The sequence below is a fragment of the Phalacrocorax carbo genome, chromosome 28 (assembly GCF_963921805.1).
Source record: "Phalacrocorax carbo chromosome 28, bPhaCar2.1, whole genome shotgun sequence".
Classification (NCBI taxonomy): Eukaryota; Metazoa; Chordata; class Aves; order Suliformes; family Phalacrocoracidae; genus Phalacrocorax; species Phalacrocorax carbo.
Window position 1 is genome coordinate 3,406,895 of NC_087540.1, and position 22,198 is coordinate 3,429,092.

At 46.3% G+C, this 22,198-nt stretch overlaps 1 protein-coding gene across 11 annotated transcripts in view; it reads left to right on the forward strand.

Annotated features, from left to right (window-relative positions):
* The window catches only part of POGZ (pogo transposable element derived with ZNF domain), a 38,186-nt gene that overhangs the window by 10,665 nt on the left and 5,323 nt on the right, over positions 1-22,198 (forward strand). For 7 of the 11 annotated variants that reach the window (XM_064474764.1, XM_064474763.1, XM_064474770.1 and 4 more), the window contains 13 exons: positions 536-660; positions 2,497-2,658; positions 12,244-12,419; positions 13,170-13,278; positions 14,765-14,944; positions 15,862-16,065; positions 16,841-16,950; positions 17,372-17,706; positions 18,369-18,523; positions 19,031-19,131; positions 19,972-20,118; positions 21,095-21,229; positions 21,751-21,923. In XM_064474764.1, the coding sequence (XP_064330834.1) occupies positions 536-660; positions 2,497-2,658; positions 12,244-12,419; positions 13,170-13,278; positions 14,765-14,944; positions 15,862-16,065; positions 16,841-16,950; positions 17,372-17,706; positions 18,369-18,523; positions 19,031-19,131; positions 19,972-20,118; positions 21,095-21,229; positions 21,751-21,923 (2,112 nt within the window). Of the gene's footprint in view, positions 1-535; positions 661-2,496; positions 2,659-9,292; positions 10,661-12,243; positions 12,420-13,169; positions 13,279-14,764; positions 14,945-15,861; positions 16,066-16,840; positions 16,951-17,371; positions 17,707-18,368; positions 18,524-19,030; positions 19,132-19,971; positions 20,119-21,094; positions 21,230-21,750; positions 21,924-22,198 lie in introns of those variants that run through there. The other 4 variants (XM_064474767.1, XM_064474766.1, XM_064474768.1 and 1 more) reach the window with 4 other exon arrangements.

Here is a 22,198-nt window from a genome sequence, read left to right on the forward strand (position 1 = left end):
GGGGGAGTGCGCCGGGGTTTGGGTACACGCGGGTTTGGTTGGAGGGGTTGGCTGAGGTTAGCCGAGGACTGTTTGCACATTTGTGCATGCATTTTTTTATTCATTTAAGCTTGGATATTCAATCTCTGTCATGTGTGTTGGCAGTAATCCTAGAATGTTCAAACCACAAACAGAACAAAAAATATGATTCTTCCTTCTTTCAGTCACAGTTATTAATTTATTTAAAGATACTGGGGTTTTGGGGCAGTGACTTCTGCTTTCAGAGCTGTTAGGTTGGCTTTCTTTATGCAGGGGAGGCTAAACCACTGCAATTTTAAGTCAAAACCAAGGGGTTTCAGCACCAGCTTCACAGATTTATCTGAAAAGGAAACAGAGCCTATTGAAGTAGGAAGTGGATCCATTTTTTTTTTTTCCTTCGGAATACTAGGAAATAAAAACATTGTATTTCTGGCATTAGAATTTTTCTTATAATGAGACTTTTGCTGCCTTACAACAGAGTTTTCCAATAAAGGTTTTTCTTCTTTTCCCTTTGTAGGATGGCGGACACGGACCTTTTTATGGAATGTGAGGAGGAGGAGCTGGAACCATGGCAGAAAATCAGTGATGTGATTGAAGATTCTGTTGTGGAGGATTATAATTCAGTTGATAAAACTGCTACGGGTAATTAACTATTTTAGTCTATAATTATTACTGTTATTGGTGTTAAAACTAAAGGGAAATGGCAGTGACTGGTTACATCCTATCCAGTCTTATTTGATAGCTAAAAACCTGTTAATGAGTCATGTAACCAATTTCAATTTCTCTATTTGTGAACAGAGCTTTTGAGTGCTGGGTAGAGCCGACACGACGGTGGTGCTGGACGAGGCCGGGTATCCCGTGAATGAGTAGTTTAGGAGGCAGGAAACAGCTTTTTTTTCCCCTCTATGCAAGAGAAGTAAGACTTCTGCAGGTGTTGGAAAGGTTGGCCTGTTTAAAAAAAACGAGACGGGAACTTTGGCTAAGTGATTCGTGTTCTCCAGCCAAAGGAGTAGTTTCTTAGAAGTAGAGAATTGAAGATTTACCTAGAAGAGGGTGCTTTTTCTCTACAAAGTGCTTTAGTACGTATCAGCATTCAATAGTGGGTAGCTTTTGATCCTTGTAGCAGTTCTGAAATGAGTGAGGAGCGCAGGTATTGGATTGGTGAATTGTATTTCCTGTGACTTAAGTAGTCAAGCTAGTGAGATTAAAACTAGTTTATTATTACTTATTTAGCCCATGATTTAATATAATCAGGGGGGTTTGTTCTGGTTTGGGTTAGGTTTTTTTTTTCCTGTTTTCTGCGAATGAAAGATGCATAACTTTGAGAGTTTGCATTTAGTGTGCAGGTGAGAGTATGTTGTCATTCACTGGTTGTCTCAAATAATGAGAAATTTGTACTCAGAAAAAGCAGTAACTGCCAGAGGGGAGCCTTTTGAGTTTCTCAATGCTATGTAATCATTCCGTTTGTAACGGACCCCTACCTAAGTAAAGGTACAAGGATGGTACTTTCCGATTGTTGATTCCTGTTGGTACCGACACAGTGAGTTGGACCATTGTGCATATACAGGTCTCTTACAGATTAAACCTTGATGATGAGCATTTCACAGTTTGGGAGTAAATGAAACATGACTGTAATAAGAAAAACCTGTATTCACTGTCCCTTTGATTCTTGCCACACACTTGAGTGTAGAAAAAAGAATTCACGCCCCAGTTATGTGTGTGGGTGAAGTAGACCGGCGTGTTTAATGAGTTAGGCTTTTGTTCAGCCATTTCAATCACCTCTTTATTGGTCAAGATCAAGCAAAGCATCAGCTTAATATCTGGAAGAGAGATGGGTCTTGTTGTAGGCCAGGGATAACTAATAGTGGCGACTCAACGGCTCACGCTTGAGTGCTGCGATCCTAAACTCTGATCCTGGTGCTTGCGGGAGCATTCTTCGTAGCCAGTGCTGCGAACTGCTTGGCAGTGGCTGTCCCGCACAACACATGGCTACGGACAGGGTGTTCGCAGAGGTACCCAGCGCTCGGGGCTCTGGAAGGCCCGTTGGTAACGGGAGGGGAGCAGGATGAGGCTGTCTCTGCTTGGGGAAGGGGCTGCATCTACTGCTGACTGCTGTCACCTGCTTCCTCTGGCCTTCCTCCCAGGGAACGTTTAGAAGGAGCGTACTCTGAATAGTATTTAGCGATGTCAGGGCAGGAGGGTGTTTGGAAGGGCAAAGCAATTCAGTCGTAGATGGGCTGGAACGGACGCAAGACTAAGAGTGGTCTTGAGTAAGTTGAATTTCTCTTGCTTCTGCATTTGATAGAAAATACAGAACTGAAGAAGCTGGGAGCGAGTGTGGACTATTGTACGTAGCTGAAAATTGTACGTGGTGTGGTAGCATGGCAGTACAGCCAAGCGGTGTGCTAGGTGGTGTCTCTACGAACAAACTGTGCTTTCTATGTTTTTTCTAAATACAATTATGCCATTCCTTTCTAGCAGTTTCAGTGAGTCTGCAGCCTGTTTCTGCCCCTCTGCCAGCTGTTGCCTGTGCACCCGTAGGTGCTAATCTCTCTGCAGCCACGTCAGTCAGTAGCAGAGGGGCTCAGAATAGTGACAGTGCCAAGAAGACGCTAGTGACAGTATTTGTGAGCAACAATGGTAAGCAGAAACGCCTTCAGGGTTTAGAATGGTTTGGGGTGCAGAGGGGAAACGCGAGGCTTGCTCGCTGTCACGCGCTGTGAGCACGTGAGGCTTCACAGGCTGGACAGGGCGGTGTCGGGGCGGAATTTGGACGGGAGTTGTGCTAAAACTTGCAGGGACTATAGGGAGTAGCAGCTGCTTTTTCTTCGACTCAAGAGTGAATCCAGTGTCCTCACACGTTAGTGGAAATCACCGTTGGTAGTATTGCCCTCAGGTAAGATAGGCAATGAAGGCCCTGACTGCTCAGGGTCACCCTGAGCATGATGTGTTTTGCAAGAGTAGATGTGTTAAACTGGTGTGTCGGCTGAATTCCAAGATGAATAATTCTGGGGGTTTTTGCTATTAAAGGGTGGTTGTGCTTCATTTCAGAGACAGCGTAAGCAATCTCTCTGCGTAACTCAATATACTGAAATATAAAGCGGGTTTAGGATTCTTTGGGATCAAGGAGCTGTAAAAATGTGTTTGTCAAACTCACCTAGAAGTTGCTGCATCTTTTTTTTAAAAAATAATTTATCGGACACACAAGTAATGAGGAAGATTCTATACATTATTTGAAACAGATTTCTTTAGGAATGTCTTAAAAGTATCTTGAACTCCAAATATATTAGGTATCACTATATAGTACAGTTGTGATGACTATTTCATAGCTTTACCAATAAAACTAAGTTGAGACAGATGTTCTAAATCAATTACAAGAAATTAATAAAGGATTGTGATATCAGTGTGCTATAATTAGATTAATGGTAAAAAAAGAAAGTGTGGCTATTGGAAAAAAAAAAACCTGTTGACAGCAGTATAATTCTCAGTTAAATATTTATATATTCTTCTGACAAGTTCAGATATGCCCCCATAGAATCTGATATCCAAATGATTCCCAGATCCCATAAAGCCAGTGGGATTTATACAGGAGTCTGATTTGGATAGGCCTTTGCCACACCTCAGATTTGAGAGGATTGTGCAGAATCACAACAAACAGTCTGAGAAACTTTCTTCTTTGTTGCTTTTATTTGTTTGTCTGTTTGTCCCAAAAATAAGGGTCCCAGTAAGCTCTGGAAACTAACCCAGAGCTCCATCACCTGACTAGGAGATGTGGTGAGGAAGGCTGAAAGAAAACGAGTCGTGATGGTTTTGTTGTCCTTTCTTGGTCCCTTCTTGCCTGGTCGGACTGTGCCCAGCATCCTCTCTGGGCTGCAAGGGCGTTAGAGGTTTAGGAGGCCTGCTGCCTCCTGCCGCCGTAGGCTTCCTAGAGATACTTCTGAGTACGTGTGGTACAGTTCAGAGGTACGCAGGACTGCTTCCTAATGGCTCAGTTCCTTGCAGGCTTCGGAGAAAGCTTTCCCTGAAAAGTCGGTATTATGTTTCTAGACATTAGTTGCTCTCTCTGTACTCGAGGAGTGAAGTCACGGGCATAGCTACCTGTGGTTGTCGTCTTTTATAGGCTTGTTCTTTTATTCTGGTTTGCAAACAGAACTAGCGGTAGCTACTGGGGAACCAACACCTTCAGGTTTTACTCCATGCATTAAAAACTGAACTCGGGTAGGGATGTTTCTTGCTGTGGCTCCATCTATCACTTCCCATAGTCCATTTTCTTTTGTGGATCTCTTGTAGGATGTCATCTAGTCATAAGTTACTGCAGTGGAAGTGACTCGAGCGGTGAGTGCGGTTTGCTGGGCTGCCCGCTCATGCGGGAATCGCCCTGCCAGGTGTGCCCTTGGCATCTCCTACCGCTGCAGGAAGCGTGTTGGATGTGCCCTCTGCTGCGGAATTGCATGTTGGGGTCTCCTCCTGCCCCGCAGTGCAAGTCTGCATGCTGAGCAGGGTTTGTAGGACTTCTTAAGTAATGTTTAGTCAGAGAACTGGTCTTAGACTGCTGAAAAAAATCTGAAAATCTCAGAGGTGTGCGTTGGTCTGCTTTGGAAGAGAGAAGGGAGGGAAACAATCTTAACAGCCACAAGACGTGGTTACTTTCCAAATAGGCAGGATTTATGACTTGGCAGCGTGGTCACCTCTGTTAGCATTGTCAAAACAAAGCGTTCAACATCAAAGTATTCAACGTCACAGTTAGGGCTGTGTGCTTCTGGGGAAGCTTGATGGGGTGTGGGTTAGAGTTGTGTTTCTGTGATCAGCTGGCATGGAAATAAATTCCCTACGGGCATGAGGAACGTGCTGTTGGTAGTGCTGCGTGTTCCTGGTCACCATCGCATGGCCTTTGTCCTCCACTGCGTGGTAGACTTATAAATGCGTTGGGATGGACGCTGTTAGGTGAAAAAATACAGAAACGTGCCTGGGTTTGCGTATCTCTGGAGCACTTTAGGTTTTTTGGTGGAGTAAATCCCCTTGATGGGGTTGATGCAGCAGAGGGTAGCTTGGCCCGTTACCATCAGGACCAGTACCAACAGCATTCTTCAGCCTACGGCATGGCGTTTTCTCTCGGAGTATTGTATTTGTCGAGTCGCTACTGGCTCGTGTGACATGACTTTGACTTGCAGGGGAATCCTTTTTGGCTTGACGCCAGTGAGGATTTTGAGTGGCAAAGTGCCACAGGGACATCTGTCACCTCTTCAGTCCCTGCAGTCTCTGCTGGCCCAGTAACTGAGGGTCACATCCCAGTTTTAAGTTGTGACTATGTGGAACGCTCACGAAATGAGCCATGTCTGGAGTCATCCCAGCTTTCAGCAATCTGTTTTTTATGCTCATGGCTGTCGTCTTGCATTTTGTTTTACATTAATTAAAAAGACTTACAAGCTAGGGCTGAAAAAGACCCGTTAAATCTATCCATTCTCCCAGTGTAAGGTTTTGTTGGATTTTTGTCTTGGTTTTTTTTTATCCCCTCTAGGATGTAATTCACTTACGAGCAAGCCTGGAGACCTGAAATTTATCCTTTTCTTAAATAACAGCATCCATATTGGTGATATCTAACTTCCAAGATCATACGTTAACAAACGTGCTTGAATTTCTTGTGAAGTGGATTTGTACATCTTAGCGTCAGTGTACACGAACCCCGAGTTCTCCTTGGAATGAACAGAGCAGAAGTGCGCTCTGGACTGGATAGAAATGACCCCGTGTCCAGAAATCGAGAGAGGATTTCCAAACTGAAGATGGAAATATCTTTTAGCTTATCTTTTTCCATCTTTCTGCTGGATCCAGATTTTTCCCTGCAGATTAGTCTTAAAATGCCTCAAATTACTGGGACATAAAAGGAAAAATTACTGAAAGCTAAATATATTTGAAGTGACGCTTGGCCTAATTTTTTCTTCCCTTAATTCTCTTCGATTGCTGTACCTGTATCCCCCTCAAACCAGTTCTTCCTTATCTGACACGTGCTGCGTAGCTAGCTGGTATAGTGTATATGACTGTCCATTTCCAGGGGGGCCTCGTATCCAAAAAGCACTGCTGTTGTTGACAAGGACATGAGACGGGTGCCATGCGGCACACCAGCCTGACAGCTTGAGTCCTTTTTAATAATTCCACCGTCAGATAAAAATATAACTTAACGTTCCTGTAATTATTTTCACCACAAGAATCGCAAAGTCCTTTTTGTCCTGAAACTATAGAAACTACAGAAGAAAATACTGCACTTACATTTAATATGCAGTGAACGTGTAACAGTATATGGTTAAGTCAGGTTAGGGTGGGAAGTGAGAAATCTTAGTCTAGTTTAAATCAGTGCCTGCAGCAGTGTGACAGGGTGCTTGCAGCGCACGCTTGCTCTGTACACTGCCCTGTGACCCCTCTCTCCCCTAAACCTTATGTAACTTTTGGTATAATCTTTCTCTCTTACACTTGTTGACAAGAATTATGTGTTTGTTTACATCAAGCTCAGCTAGCTGGTCCTCCAGGGAGTGGTGTTACGGCAGAAGCTTCTCTTAGCTTTCCTCCCTGTGCTTCCTGTGCCTTGAAGGATGTGTCTTGGAGCGGCGCTTGACCTGCCACGCTTTCTGGAAATGGATTCAGAGAGCACAGGAGCCACCTGAAGTTGGTTTTCCTAAGAACGACGGGAGGCTCCTCAGCTACCTACAAGTGTCTGTCCCCAGGCCCCAGTAATCCCTTACTTCTCAGGGAGCACCCTGGTGAGCTGACTCACTTGATGGCCAAATCACCCGCCAATAAAGCCTTACCACTGCGTCCTTGTGTTGCTCCTTTTTGCCCGTCATCTGCTGGTGCTGGCCACTGAGGGCCGTTCATCGGAGAGCAAAGTCATCAAGGAATTGAGTCATCCCAGGCTTATTAGTCTACCCTTCATAAACCTGAGAGGGCCTTTACTGATGCCCAAGTGAATTCAAAGCCTCTGTGTGTGGTAACTTCTAAATCATGACTTGCTGACACCAGTCCTGACCATTTGTCACTGACTTTGATGTGGATGGTGTCCGTGGTAGCAGCCTTGGCACTGACGGCCTCGCTAGCAGTGGCATGGTGTGCTTTACCTTTGAGGTACCTTTGGTTTCCCGCTCAGCATAGTGGTGTTCTCGAGGAAGGTCATGCTGTTGAGGTGCAGATCTCTGTAGGGGGCTTCTGGAGTATCAGATTAAAGAGGCTTTGTCCATCCAGCCTCTCCTGTGAACACTCAGGGCACGTCCGACAAGAGTGGCTTCTGTAGAGGAGAGCACCTCTGCTGTGCTTAGTTGACAGGGAGGATAAAGAAACTCCTCTTCCACATGTCTACATTCTGCCTTCCTGGGAGCAAACTGGAAGCCAAGGAGGAGGTCAAAAAGTACCAGAGGAGGCGTAGGATTTGCAAGGATCACTGGACTAAACGGGCTGTTCAGGAGGCTTGCTTCATCAACTGGCATTTAGCTCTAAATCCTCCTCCAAGGAGCCAGTTAAGCCCTTTCCAGCGAGCTACTTGGAAAACCATACGCTTAAGAGGCAGGAGGAGAAGAGAGAAGAGCGCAACTCGTTCTTTCCCAGCAGCTGATTTCTGCCATGGTCTCATCGTTGTCCCTAGATGAAGTAGTGAATCTATGCACATCTGTCTTGGCCAGTGAGTGTAAGGTGCTTCAGGACCTGTGGAAGCCTTACAAACCTTCTTGGAATCGATCTAGGAAGTACGGCACGCTTTTGGACGCACTATTGCAGAAGGCTTGTCGTTCTCACTTACAAAAGTACCAAAGCCTGGGGGGGGGGAAGAAAGGGGCGTGCAACCGTGTCTGTCCTGACCACACTGAAAAGAACCTGCAGTTTCTGGTAAGGAATGAGATATTTATAAATGATTCTGCTATTGTTTTGTCTGGTAATGATAGCGTGATTTCAGGAGAGAGCAATGTGGCAGGGACCTGCCAAGTCCACGCTGAGAGAAGAGGGTCAAAATCATTGGACTGATTTGGCCAGAAGATCTTTGTCAGCTGGTCTCTGCTTTAAAATGGACTTAAACCCGAAGTCATCTTCTGTTTGTTAAACTAATACAAGTCTTTCTAGATTATTTGTAAACTCCAAAGGGGAGCCAGAAGGAGTTGGAAACCTGACTGTCACGCTCCGCTTGAGGTTGCACAGCGGCCTCTGTACTAACCACGAGGTCATCGTAGCTTCAGGGTTTCTCTTGGAAGCTGCAGTGGCGATGTAAGACCTCTCGCTTGTGGTCGCAGACTTTCAGCATTTGGCAAGGTCTCCACTCCGTGAAAGATTTGGGGATGACTGTGCTCCTTGTCAGCCAAGTGAGATCCTCGAGATGCTGAGGAGGAGAAAATGATCTGCTGACGCGCTGGGTTTGGGCCTTCATCAGATACTAGGCGGGGTGTAAATGTTCAGAACCTGGTAGAGCTATCCAAAGATTCTTCTCTTCCACCACCACCCCCACCCCCCCCCCCTTCAACTGCTCTGTCTCTTCTTTCTGGTAATAGCTGTATTTTCAGGAGTATTGTGAAGGAGTTGCCTCTCTGAATCCAGTCTGTCTAGTTTTTATTCACTCCTTCCATCTTTTCCTGTGCCTCTTCAGAGATCTTGCTTTGTAAAACAGCAAAGGCTAGAAGCATGTCCTCTTTTTCATTTTGGACTGGAGGCAGCATGCACAGAGTACAGATAGTAACAGGTTCGTGCTCGTTGGTTTTGATCCTAGAGAAGAAAATGGTCAGAGATAGGCTGCTAGCCTTTGTGACAGCTCTGCATCTCCATCCTCTGCCTCGGCTTGAGGTTATGTTTGCTGATTGATGTGGGTTTTTCTTGGCTTTTGGGGCTTTTTCCCCCCCCCCCATGCTCTGGAAGTGAGGCAAGATGCAGTGTGGGCCAGGCAGTTGTGTGGCTTGGATCTGAACCTTCTGGTGTAGTCTTCCATTACCCCACTGTTTCTGCCTAGTGCAATCTTCATGAAAACATTTGGATCGTATACCCTGAGGATTGCCAGCCAGGCAGCATCCAGACTGTCAGTGTAAAGCATCTTCCATTAAAAGAAGCTGTTTTGGCTGTGGGTCAGAACATTTTGGCACGCGGCAGGTCTTTTCCTGGATTTACACAGTTACAAAGGAAACATTTGCTGTTCGGGTACAGCAACCCTTTCCTCTGTCATCAGCAGTTTCAGCTGCGTTGGGCCATTCTGTAGCCCTGAAGCAACCTGGATGCTCTGTCAGTCCCGTGTCATATTGTGCTGCAAATCTACGGTGGGAAGGTTCCTGTGGGGCTTCCTGAGTCGCGCCTCACTCTGCCGACTGAGGACAAAGGGCTTCCCAAGGCCTGGATTGTAGTAAGTGGGATCGAGTCGTGCCTGAACAGAGATGCGTGGATGAGCTAAACTCTGTGAGCAACAACGGTCTAGAGGAGGAGGGAATTGAAGCCCATCCTGCTTGTTTTCTGGAGCTGAGTTTCAAATATTTCTGGCCTGATAATTTTTTTTTTTAATGTTTTTCCTCTCCCCCGTGATACTTAGGAAAGGTAACATGTTTCATATGTGCAGATCACTTGCTGTTGTAAGCTCCTTGCTGTCTTTAGACCTGGCTGCATGTCACCTGCCATAGGCATTTGGGAGATGAAGATGTAGTGATCACCAGAGTAAAAAGTAAATTTTTTGCTGAACTGCTTAATGGGATAAGATGTGGGGTTTTTCTCCAGATGATGGTCAACGGCCTTAGGTACCAAAACAGCCCTCTGCGATGACCCCTTGCACCCGTCGTATTTCCATCACTTACAGTGCAGAGGTCGGGCGTGTGCAGGCGTCGCCTCGTTTCCTGCGTAGCTTTGACTTGTCCCCTGAGCACCCTCCACACCGTGGGCAAAGCGAGGCGGGTTTCTGTGGAGAAGACAATGGCTGGCCACGAGTTAAAGCTGGTGTTGTCAGAAGGTGTATGAAAACTACAGTAGCTGACCTTTTGGGTTACTTCTTAGCACAGGCTTGAGCTAACACGGTGTGTGGGAGCAGAGAACTGTGTCCATCCTCCAGGCGACTGGCTGCTGAAGGGGGAGGATGTCACAGGCTTTCTGCTGAGCATCGGTAGTGTTTGTTGGTAGCAAAGGCTTCTTCGGTGTTCTCTGAGCCAGCACCTTGGTGGCTGTAGACCATTTCATCCCATCTTCCGTTAGCGTGTTTTCTTTGCAGCCTCCTCCCTCATCCTTTCTTCTCTTCCTTTTAGTTCCTTCCTCATCTCTCAGGTGCCAGCAAATATTGGCAGTAGATGGGAGACTCTCCTGCTCCTTGTTTTGGTGCGACATTGGCCCCATGTTGCCAGAAGCAATTGGGCAATATTCCTGGGTTTGAATTTCTCCATTCTGTGCAAATACTGCAAGTCTGCTCTGGTTGGCAAGTAAGAGCTGGTGGAACTGAGAGGGCACATGGGACAAATGGGACCTTGACTGAAGGACACAGCCAACTGCTAGGAAGCGTCTGCTGGGCTGGTGGAAGCTGAGGTGACCAGAAGCGGATTCATGCTACGTACCCCTGTGGATTTTCCTGGGGATAGTCGGATATCATGGATGGCCCTTGGGCAACTGGGCAGAGGAAAATGCTACAAGAGAAAAAGGCACCAGAAGAAGCAAGGTTTGCTTTTTCTTTAATGACTGAACAATTCTACTTGTTGCAGCCTACCACCAAGAAAAAAGATCACCGAGGCAGACCTCTATCGCAGAAACCTTGATCCACACGGTTAGCGGTTCCCAAAGAAGTAGGATACCTTTTTCATCTGCAGGTAATGGAAGGCATTAGGTAACTCTGGCAGCGGTCATGGGATGTTAGCAGCCAACACTTCACAAGATGGTGTGCATTTGAGGACAGAAGCTCATGGTGGAGTTCAGCGGCTGTATCTATAAGCAGCAAGTCCGTAGTAGACCTGTACAGTGAAAATCCATCAGGGAAACCCCTCTGGGTGTGATGGTGGGTGTTAGAGCTCCCTGACAGGTACCTCGGCACAATTGCAAGGAATCAAGTTACTGCTGCTTAGTGTAAAGTGCAAGTTATTTTCACACAAGCAAATCCGAAGTAAAATCCATTAGTATAAAACACGGTGAAGGTGTTTTAAGCTGAGCGGTTTCACTTCCAGGTGAAGCTGGCTGGGAGCACGTGCACAGACAGTGGGTCTCAGCTGACATGTGTGTCCTGCTCAGCTGCAGTAACCTGGTTGTTTAATTATATGAACATACTCTCATACCAAAGAGCTTGTGTGAGATATTTCATGTATGGTGTGACATTAAGGATGGTGAGTTTAGTGGCTTCCCCACCATAGCTTTTTCTCAAGCAGGATGTTTCACTCTTGAATCAAGAGAATAAGCACTTTGAACCATTGCAAGGTATTCTTACGGCACAGACTGTGTGCACATCATCGCTTCGTGGTGCTTGAGGCTATGGTTTAGTGGTGGACTTGGCAGTGATAGGTTAGCGGTTGGACTCGATGGTCTTAAGGGTCTTTTCCAAACTTAACAATTCTATGATTCTATGATTCAGTGTGGTCTGGATGTTTCCAGTCTCTTCTTTTTCCTCCTTTCATTAAAGTTGAAGTTTGTCTGCCGCTTCATGAAGGTTCAGTCCTGTAGTCCTCTTTTCTATCCAAGGATACTGAAGATAACTTTAGATTACTTCAGAATTCTTGTGACCTCCTGGTCCTGGTTAATTGAAGCCCCCAGCAGACTCCAGTGTCCCCGACGGCCTGTGAGGGTCGATGCTGTTCAGAAACTTCCAGTGTAGCCCTGCCTCTGGTGCACATCCTGTGCCGGGCTTGTAGTGGTTCAGCATACCTTTTCCCAGTATCTGCCAGCAAGTGAATTTTTACTTACTAGTTAATGAGACTAGAAAAAATATTTTCTTTAGCTGCTGTGGCTGTGTTCAAAGGGCATGTAGGAGCCAGAATAATCAGTCTCTGAGGTTGCTCAAGGCTAAAGGATTTGAACACCTAGTTCCTAGGCAGCTTGGAAAATCCTAGTCTAAATATGAATATTAAAACAATATATAGAAGAGTCAGACAGTGTCACAAGTTTACTTTTAAAGCATGATCTGGAAACCTCATTCAAATTCAGAAGTGAATTTGAAATTCCAGCTGAATTGAAAATTGCCAACTGAGTGTGTGTGAGAAGCAGCAGGCTCTTTACCTGACAAACGTGACTTTTGCTGTGTTTCTGTCTTTCTTCTAGCTGGCAATCCTCTTGTTCAGCAAAGTGGACAGCCGCTAATCCTTACCCAGAACCCGACCGCGGGTCTGGGCACGATGGTAACTCAGCCAGTATTACGACCTGTACAGATCATGCAGAACGCCAATCACGTCACAAACTCTCCGGTGACCAGCCAGCCCATCTTCATAACAACCCAGGTGAGCGCCCTTCCAGCCAGGGCGGCTGAGGCAGATGATCTGGTGCACTCATCCATGGGAGACTCTTCTCCGTTAAGGAATAATTGGATGCCTGTTCCAGGTTTTCTTGTGCGCGTTAGTGGATGTTACACTTGAGCTGACATCTGTCAGGTTTGGGGGGTTTAATTCATGTAGATTTAGAAGTAGCTTTGTTTGGAAATAGCTTGTGCTCCTAGCAATTTTGCAGTTGAATCTCACTTGAGAAAATTGGCCGCGTTCCACACCTCAGCAGGTCCTGTGGAGCCAGCGCAGGCCTGGGGGGGCTTCACGCCGGCTCTCACTTGCAGCCTTACCAGTAGGGCCGTCCCCTGCTGCGGGTGGGTCTGTCGGCTCTGCGTGCATTTGACCTTGCTGAGTATTCAACTACTTTGTTTTATTTTCCTGGGAAATGTGCAGGTAAATTTTTCAAATGTCCACTGGCTTCTTTGAGTATTTGCTAAGACCTGGGAGAAGATTTCTGTAGGTGCTTAGGGAAGGAGAGATTGAGAGTGGAGGCTGTATATCGGAATGTTGTAGGGGATAAGGAGGGTGGCCCTGCTCTTGGGTAAGGTGCTGGCTGAGAATAGCATGGCCTCCTGGTTCAATGAATCTATAGATGATAGTACAGTGGGGTGGGGTTTTTTGTTTGTTTATTTGATTTTTAGGGTAGAAAGCCCATATTGAAAGTAGTTCAGATATGCTTAGTACATTAATGGTACTGTTTGACTGCAGGGATTTCCCGTGAGGAATGTGCGGCCTGTACAAAACACAATGAACCAGGTTGGAATCGTTCTGAATGTACAGCAAGGTCAAACAGTTAGACCCATCACCCTCGTCCCAGGTAAGGACTGAAACGAGCCAGAGCCACTGTTGTGTTCCTTTTTAGAGTACCAGGGGTTAAAAAAAAAAAAATCTGCATTTAAAATGTGCGTTTCACCTTGTTATGGTTTAACCCGGCAGGCAGCTAAACACCACACAGCCGTTCGCTCGCTCCCCCACAGCAGGATGGGGGAGAGAATTGGGAAAAAAGGTAAAGCTCGTGGGTTGAGGAAAAGACAACTTAATAGGACAGAAAAGAAGGGAAAATAATAACAATGGTAAAAGAACGTAACAAAACAAGCGCGCGCAATGCGGTCGCTCGCCACCCGCTGACCGATGCCCAGCCAGCTCCGGAGCGGCGGCCGCGCCCCCGCAGCCGACTCCCCCGTTTTTTGTTCAGCGTGATGCCATGGGGTGTGGGGCACGCCTTGGGGCGGTCGGGGGCAGCTGTCACGGCCGCGTCCCCTCCCGGCTCCTCGTACACCCCCAGCCCCTCGCGGTGGGGCACTGCGGGAAGCTGGAAGGGCCTTGCCTCTGTGTAAGTACTGTTCAGCAGCAACTGAAACATCAGTGTGCTAGCAGTGTTGTTCTCCTCCTAAGTGCAAAACTACATCAGCTACCAGGCAGAAAGCCGGGACACACCTGCATAACCAGTAGCTCTAAAGCAGGGGGGTTCAGTTCTGTAGCAGGAGAGGTTTGTCTGTATTTGTGGCTGCAGCTCCCTAGCTGTTTTGCAGCAGAGAGTAGGCCCTTTGATTGCAGTAACAAGCCACTTCGCAGAGTAAGGGACTTCCAGCTAGAAGGAATGCCTGCCTCTCAGAGCTCCATATAACCTAGCCTCCTCAAAAAGCTTCCTCAGTTAACTTAATTCCAAAGTCCCAGCCCATGACCACCCCTCTTCCTTCCTTTCAAAATCTCCCTGTGCCATGCTAGTGCTGGGAAACTGCCAGCAAACCAAGCCTCACCTGAGGGTGGCTTTTCTAACACTAATTTCTGCTACCGGATCCTGTCGTGCACCATCAGAAAGACTAAACTCGTGTGTCACTGGACAGCTGCCTTGTAACAAAGCAACCGTGCTAGTGATGAGTCACCTTTTGCTCTCCCCAGAACCAATCTCCAAAGCCTCGTATTGCAAAGTAATTTGCAACTGTAGGATCACCCTCGTCCTGCTGTAAGAGGCCTTCCATGAGCTTCTGTTGGGCCTGGTGACTAGGACTGTGAGCCCCATGAGAGTCAGCAGGATTTATGCTCGTAAGGTACTTGAGCCGTTTGGAAAATTTCACCTAAAAAAAGTTGTAAATACAATCTTCGCTCTGTCTGCACCCATGTTGAGTTTTAGTCTGCTTGGGAAGTGAAAGTAAGGTGCTGGGCTCTTAAAACTTCCCCTGAAATTGCTGGGAGTTTTGGGAGCTCAGCAGTGCTGGAAAACAGGTTGCACTCAGTTACCGCTGTGCAAGGAATGGGGTTCGATGACTTGATCTACCTTGTTTGTTCGTTTGTTTTTGAAGCCCCAGGTACCCAGTTTGTTAAACCAACAGTTGGAGTTCCTCAGGTGTTCTCTCAAATGGCCCAGGTGAGACCAGGTACAACCATGCCGGTGCGACCCACCACCAACACTTTCACTACGGTCATTCCGGCCACGCTTACCATCAGGAGCACTGTACCACAGTCCCAGGCACAACAGCAAAGTAAGTCCACTCCCAGCACCTCCACAACTCCTACTGCAACGCAGCCAACAACACTTGGACAGTTAACTGTGCAGCAGCCAGGGCAGTCCAGTCAAGCTACTAACCCCAAATTAGGTAAGACTTGCCATGGAAAAGCGAGGGGACTCGAGTGTATTAACGCTGTCTATAATTTGATCTTCAAACATACGGCGTAGCAGCTAAAAGACAGAAGTTGAGTCAGAACTCCAGGGTTCTATTTTTGCCTCTGTCACTGACTCACGCTTCAGCTCTGTTACCAACCTGGAAAATGAGGATAATCGTGCCATCATGCCCAGTTTGGTTGGAGGACTAGTTAAAGCTTGTTTTATAGAGTATTCTGAGACCATCAACGAGGAGTCCCCAAAAGTGAAAAATACTATTTGTTAATCACTTGTATTTTTTGGAAGGTGAAGTAGATGATGAACACAAGCAGAAACTAACCATGTTGCGCCCCCCCTCCCCGCCCCCGAATGTCGGCTGGATTCATCAGTGAAATGATTGCTCAAGAATAGTGACAAACAATTTAAAAAGGAAAAAAATCCTCCTTCACGCAGCAAGTAGTCAGGTTATTTTTAGCTTTAAGTGGCCATAATCATATACAGCTGCATTTAGAAAAGAAATACAAATAATTCTTGTGGCCATCAGTATCCTGTTTAGTTCATCGCGGGACTTGGCTCGTGTCTTGGAGCGTGACCTGGAAGGTCAGGGAAATTCACTTTCCCGGTCTTGCCAGCCCTAGCAGTACTGGACAGGATATTTGATGGCTCAGTCGTCTTTGGTGAAGACCCAAGGTAGAAGAGTGAGAGACAAGGCATACTAGATGGGGGTGGGATTCGCACAGTGGATCAGGTCTTACTGATTCCTTCTTAGTGCTCTCGCATTATCCGTTCCCTTGGCAGTGAGCATCGCAAGCTTTGTGACTGTGAAGAGGCCTGGAGTGGCTGGTGAGAACAGCAACGAGGTTGCTAAGCTCGTGAACACCCTGAACACCATTCCTTCGTTAGGGCAGAGCCCTGGCCCGCTGGTGGTCTCCAACAGCAGCCCTGTGCATGGTTCCCAGAGATCGAGTGTTTCAGAGTCGTCGTCGTCGTCGTCGTTAAAAGGTGTGGTCTGTAGCAGTTGTCTTAACATGGCTGATTCTGCTGAGAATTCAGTTTATTTTCTGGAGTAAAAAAAATGCTACCCGGTAACTACTGAGACTTCATAACAGGGGTAAACACTTGAAAAGCTTTGCTATCAATTTCTTCATCTTTCTCTGTACACTTTTATCCAGTAATTATGTTTTGTTTGTGGATATTTGCTTGCATACATTATTTTGCATTCAAAATTACTGGTGTGCATGCTGCCATCTTGAGAATGCGCACACCTGAAATACTCTACACTAGGAGGCAAAAGGGTAAAATCTTTGCTTCTGTTTTTCCAAAAAAGCACCTTCCTAAGGTGTTTGGGAGTCCAGACGTGGATTTGAGGTACGCTTCGTGTCGTCTGTATTCCGACGTTCTTACTGCAGCTGAAGGTGAAGATGAGGTTGGCCTGATGGAAAACCAATCAAACAAATGATTAAAGAAACCGAGCAAATGATTAAAGAAAAAGGGGAGATGAGTTGAGCTGATATTTTTTCCTTTTTTCTTTTTTTATTTATGAAGTCTAACTTGGAGACATTCCTATGCTTATTCTACAGGGGGGCATGTTTTCTCATACAGATTGTCAGAAGTTTGTGTACTTTTGCCTTTCTCATGCCTCTTCCAGTCTAGTTGTACTTAAAAGTACAGCTCTTGAAACTAAGGTGTTTCAGTATGCCAGAGAGATTGCCTAGATTTACGATGAAGTGTAAAGATTCTATTTTTCTTGTTTTGTTTTGTGTTTTTCCTGTTACAGTCAGTTCATCTCCTATTCCCACATTTGATTTGCAAGATGGTGGCAGGAAGGTCTGCCCGAGGTGCGATGCTCAGTTTCGAGTTACTGAAGCTTTAAGAGGACATATGTGTGTAAGTAACCATTGTAAGACGAGCAGTTAATGGATAATCGCTCGTGACTGCGGAGTGCAGAGAGTAGTGCTTCTCCCTAGACCAGGGGCTTCTGTGCAAGGAAGAACACGACTAGAAAAAAGTGAGAGGCAAAGGAGAGGCCTTTGGAAGACCCTTCACAGCATCCCTCACTGGAAGTAGGCCGGACCTCAGTTTTATGTCCTGTTGGTGCCAGGGGATGCGTTTATTTTCTAATCTTACCTATCAGTAAACGATAAAACAGAGAATCAGATATTGACTCTGCGTTACTCTTTCCTCAGGAGTTTCCTAGAGTTCCTCTGTCATCTGGGTATAGGTTAGTCTTTGTTTAATAGAATGTACAGTTTTTCCTAGAGACAGTTTAATGTGTGCTTTTTTGGTTTTTTTTTTTCTTTTCTTTCAGTACTGCTGCCCTGAAATGGTTGAATTCCTCAAGAAAAGAAAATCTCTAGAATCTGAACCAAATATTCAATCTGCAAAGCCTCCATCTCCAGAAAAAACTACAGCTGTTGCTTCGCCACCCTCTTCTACCCCTATCCCTGCCCTGTCCCCGCCTGCTAAAGCTCCAGAGCCAAGTGAAAACGTAGTTGACTCATCCCAAAGTAAGCTCATTATGTTGGTAGATGATTTCTACTATGGCAGAGATGGTGGCAAAGTGAGCCAGCTACTGAACTTCCCCAAGGTTCCAGCTTCCTTCAGGTGTCCGCACTGCACCAAGAGGCTAAAGAACAACATCAGGTAAGACGAATGCGATGTGCCACGAAACAGTCTAGAGCGTTCTGAACACCTCCGATCTGCGGAGGGGGAGTGAGTCGCAAGCATCAGCCTCTCAGGCCCAACGGCTTTCCCGTGTTGTAGCTTAAGACCAGAACTGAAGCGCGGACGGGAGAGGTTTGCCCGCGCCACACAGTTCAGTCCAGGCAACAGTTAGAATAACTGCCTTTATATTCTTCAGTAGAGAAGTCTCATTTGCTCATCACCAGTCTTACCAGATAATAGGAAATAGTTCTTGAAGAACTGCTCTTCTCATCTTTATTTCAATATTTTTTCAACAGAGGGAGAAAATATTTGTATGAAGTAGTGTATTTGTCTGAGCCAGCCACCACATTGTTCTACTGTGATAAGTGGAGGTGTTTTGTCTGGCTGGGGTCAGAAGGGCTCAAAAGCAAATAGTCCAGCCTCTGTATGGCAAAACCTGTTCTCTCGCTTCCCCTGGGCTTAGGGGAGCAGGAGGCTGCTGGATAGGAGATTTTGCCTGCTTTTGGTGGGAAGAGCAAGAAGGAAACATCTTGATGCTGTTGAAAAAGCACCCTTCTGGTGTAGCATTCGTAATGCTTCCAGGGTTACGTGTGCGAAATGTTTGGATTTCTGTTCACACACTTTCTCTTCACCTCCGTAAGGTTTATGAATCACATGAAGCACCACGTTGAACTGGACCAGCAGAACGGAGAGGTAGATGTCCACACCATCTGCCAGCATTGTTACCGGCAGTTCTCCACTCCGTTTCAGCTACAGTGTCACTTAGAGAATGTCCACAGTCCCTACGAGTCAACAAGTAAGTGGATTTTGCTGTTGTCGTTTGTTTAGGTGTAAGAGGGTTTGTGTCTTGTATTAACGGCAAATCTGTTGAGAAAGGAGGGTCTGTTCTGCCTTGCCCCTTGGTGCCCTGGCCAGCAGAAAGATCCACCTAAATTACATTTCTGCAAACTTAACCGTCAGGAGTGTTCTGAAGATCAAGAATAAAGTCATGGTGGGATTTGATTTTTACCGGTAGGCTGACATCTGCTTTAAAATCACTTGCGGTTGCCTTGTTAGGACACCTTCGTACTTGTGGTACCCACCATTTTGCTTAAGAGAATTTTTGCTGCCTTTTAAACCTCTCAGAATATATTTTGTTGTCTACCCAATTCAGAGCGTTGAGAGCTAGTTTTGGGGGAGTTTGGTTCGTTGGTTTCCTTTCACTTTAAGTTGCCGCACTACCCGTTACAAACTTCTTTTTGGTACGTTTTAACAGGGCTTTTTTGTCCCCCCAGCTGTTACCTGCTTTTCCTTTCTTTTGCAGCAAAGTGCAAGATTTGCGAGTGGGCATTTGAGAGTGAGCCAATGTTCCTACAGCACATGAAGGACACTCACAAGCCTGGGGAGATGCCCTATGTTTGTCAGGTACTGAAAGTGGTTTAGGGGCTGGACTCGTAAACGCATCCTAGAGAATAAATCTGGCGCTTCCCAGCAAAGTGTGTGGCTCGTAGGGGTCCAAAACAGACCCAGGCCGTGGAGCCCACTGCGGTTTTCTTCCAGGTGTGGATTCAGAAGTCCAACGGCTGCTAGGGCAGTTCACCACCGCTTCCCAGTGCTCTGAAGCTGGACCAGCTTGATTAGACGTTTGTTTGGCCCCGGTGGCATTCAGAGCCTAATTTTTTTTTCCTCCCAGGGCCTGCAGGCAAACGGCTGTGCCACAAAGAGAAGTGTCATTCTGGAGCAGATGAGATTATGTTGCTTGTGTGATACCTTTTCTTGACACTCTGTTGTCATGAGATTTGTGCTTGCATCGATTCTGAACGTGTCATCTCCACCCAGAGGTCCTAACACTGTCCCTCCAAAAAGAAAAAACAGAGAAGAACCTTCTAAAATGTGTTATGTTAAAACAGATTATGTTCCAAATTCTGCATTTTACATAGACCCTGAAGAAACTGCTTTTTAATGTATTCCAACTGCTTTGCCTTGACTGTCTCTTTTTCTTGGATCTGAAGCTTGAATTGTCACTACTTTCTTTTTATACAAGTAATTCAAATCTGTTTCTCCAAACTGCTGTGAATATACTCTGCTTGATTTAGTATCTTACGGCTGGAATAAGCGAGCAGGTTCTTTAGGACCTGGTTCCTAAACTCCACTGAGAAGTACCTTTGGGGATCTGGGCATTGGTGTTAAGATCTCCATGTTGCCGTGGCGGATGAGAGAGATTCCTATGTTATTTCACGGCTAACTGTTCCCATCCGTTCCTAGGTCTGCCAGTATCGCTCATCGCTCTATTCTGAAGTGGACAGCCATTTCCGAATGATCCACGAAGACACGCGGCACCTGCTCTGTCCTTACTGTCTCAAAGTCTTCAAGAATGGCAATGCTTTCCAACAGCACTTCATGAGGCATCAGGTACTGTGTCCGGGCTGCCGTCTCCTCTCGTTCGAGGTGGCTCCCTCTCCACAGAGGTTCAGTGGATAGTCAGCATGTGACTAGCTGAGCATTTGCTTGGAATAAAATCAGAAGGAAAGAAAACTTGGTTGAAAAAGGGGTTTCAGGAGTTGCTGTGTTCACGCCATAACAAATGCAATTTGCATGCTGTCATCCCAGACCTTTCATAGGGGTCGTGCGGAAGAGAAGAGGCATTGCTCCTTTGGGAGTGGCGCAGATTGTCGTTGCTTAGCAGACAAAAAGCATGTTTTGCTGGGCTGTGTTTGCTGCACGCGATGGTTAACCAACAGTGGGCTCTGTGTTCGTTTGGGGTTTGACTTTTTTTTTATCTCCAGGTAATAAATAAGTAAATAACATACATGCACACAGATGAATGTAGTTCTTGTAGCTCAGTGGTCTGTTTCCATACACAGCGGCTGTACTGACAACATATTTTACGTGGGCGTAGCTGAAGCGTGCTCTCAGAATATAGAAAGGTAGCGCTCTTACCGAGTGCCTGGGGTGATTTGCCCCTGAAGCCCTTCGCTGGCTCCGTAAGAGGCAGAGGCAAGGCAACTTTTGAAGGAGTGTTGCCGCTCTGCTGGCGTGCCTTGCTTTGGCTCAAACGAGCTGGGTAAGAGTTGTTCCGTGGCACTTCCAGGTCTGGTGTCTCTGCAGAGCCTGATGATTTCAATTTTTAAAAAAAAAAAAAAAAAGGCAAAAAAATTTAAACCCAAACCACCCAAGATATGGGGCTTGGCAGGGAGGATGTTCAGGTGCTAAAGAAAAATGGGGCTGCCTTTGCTTTCAGAGAGGGAAAATGGGGTTTATTTTGGTTGGTTTGTTGGGTTTTTAGGTTTTTTCTCTTCTGCTTTTTCTTTTTTTAAACGAAAACCCCTGCTGTGTCGTGACTTTGGTGTCTCCAAAATGAAATATATTTCATTTGCATTTGCTTTAGAAGAAGAGTGTTTATCACTGCAACAAGTGTAGACTCCAGTTCCTATTTGCCAAGGATAAAATTGAACACAAGCTGCAGCACCACAAAACTTTCCGAAAGCCCAAACAATTAGAAGGATTGAAACCTGGAACCAAGGTAAGAAACCCAAGTTACAGCAGGCCTCTGTCCTCTCTTTCCTCAGAAAACACCCGTAGCGTCTGTATTGGTGTGTATTAAGTGCTGCAAAACTGATGTTTGCTTCGCCTGCGTCACTTGAACCACAGTCACTGGGACAGAGAAGCACTTTCTGAAAAGCTGCTCTGTCTTGTGGGGGGTCTTTAGCTAATCAGACACTTCATAGAAACAGTAAGTGAGAGAGAGGGGAGGTGAATGCCAGAGGTTAAGCTCTCCTGACTAAGGTATCTACAAGCGAAGGTGCCTGAACTAGCTGTCCGGGTGCCCACGTAGTCATTAGGGACAAACAGGCGCTTCTAGGGCTCACGTCGTGTGTCCCGGTCCAGGCTGCTGCTGCCCTGGGTGGGGCGACTCGTGTCCTGGGAGCACCTCTCTCCTCCCTGCTGAGAGCCTGAAAGACTGCTCCAGACGGGAGTCTGAATTTGGATAGATCGCTTCTGCCCTTGTGTTTTAGGAGGTGTGGGTGTCTCTGTTTTCTGCAGGTTACAATCAGGGCGTCTAGAGGACAGCCACGGACAGTGCCAATATCTTCAAATGACATGCCGCAGGGCACTGGACAGGAAACCACTCCGCTGTCATCTTCTACCGATCCCCAGCCCATCTTCCTGTACCCGCCTGTCCAGAGGAACGTCCAGAAGAGAGCGGTCAAAAAAATGTCAGAACGTTTTGCTAAATTTTAGATTAAAACAAGATTTTTAAAGGAAACAGAGTTAGCTCTTTAATCCTTGGTGATGGGTAGTATGATCCTTGGCACTGGGCAGCTCTGTCTTACCAGTTGCCAAGGAAACTTTATGGCAGGAGGATCCGGCTTCCACAAAACTAGGACTAAGTCATGTCATTGAAAGCCCTTAAGGTGAAACTGCGAAATACAGAATTAGCTAGGCGCTTTGAGAGAAACAACGGAGCTTCATCAGCATGAGGGCTTTCTGC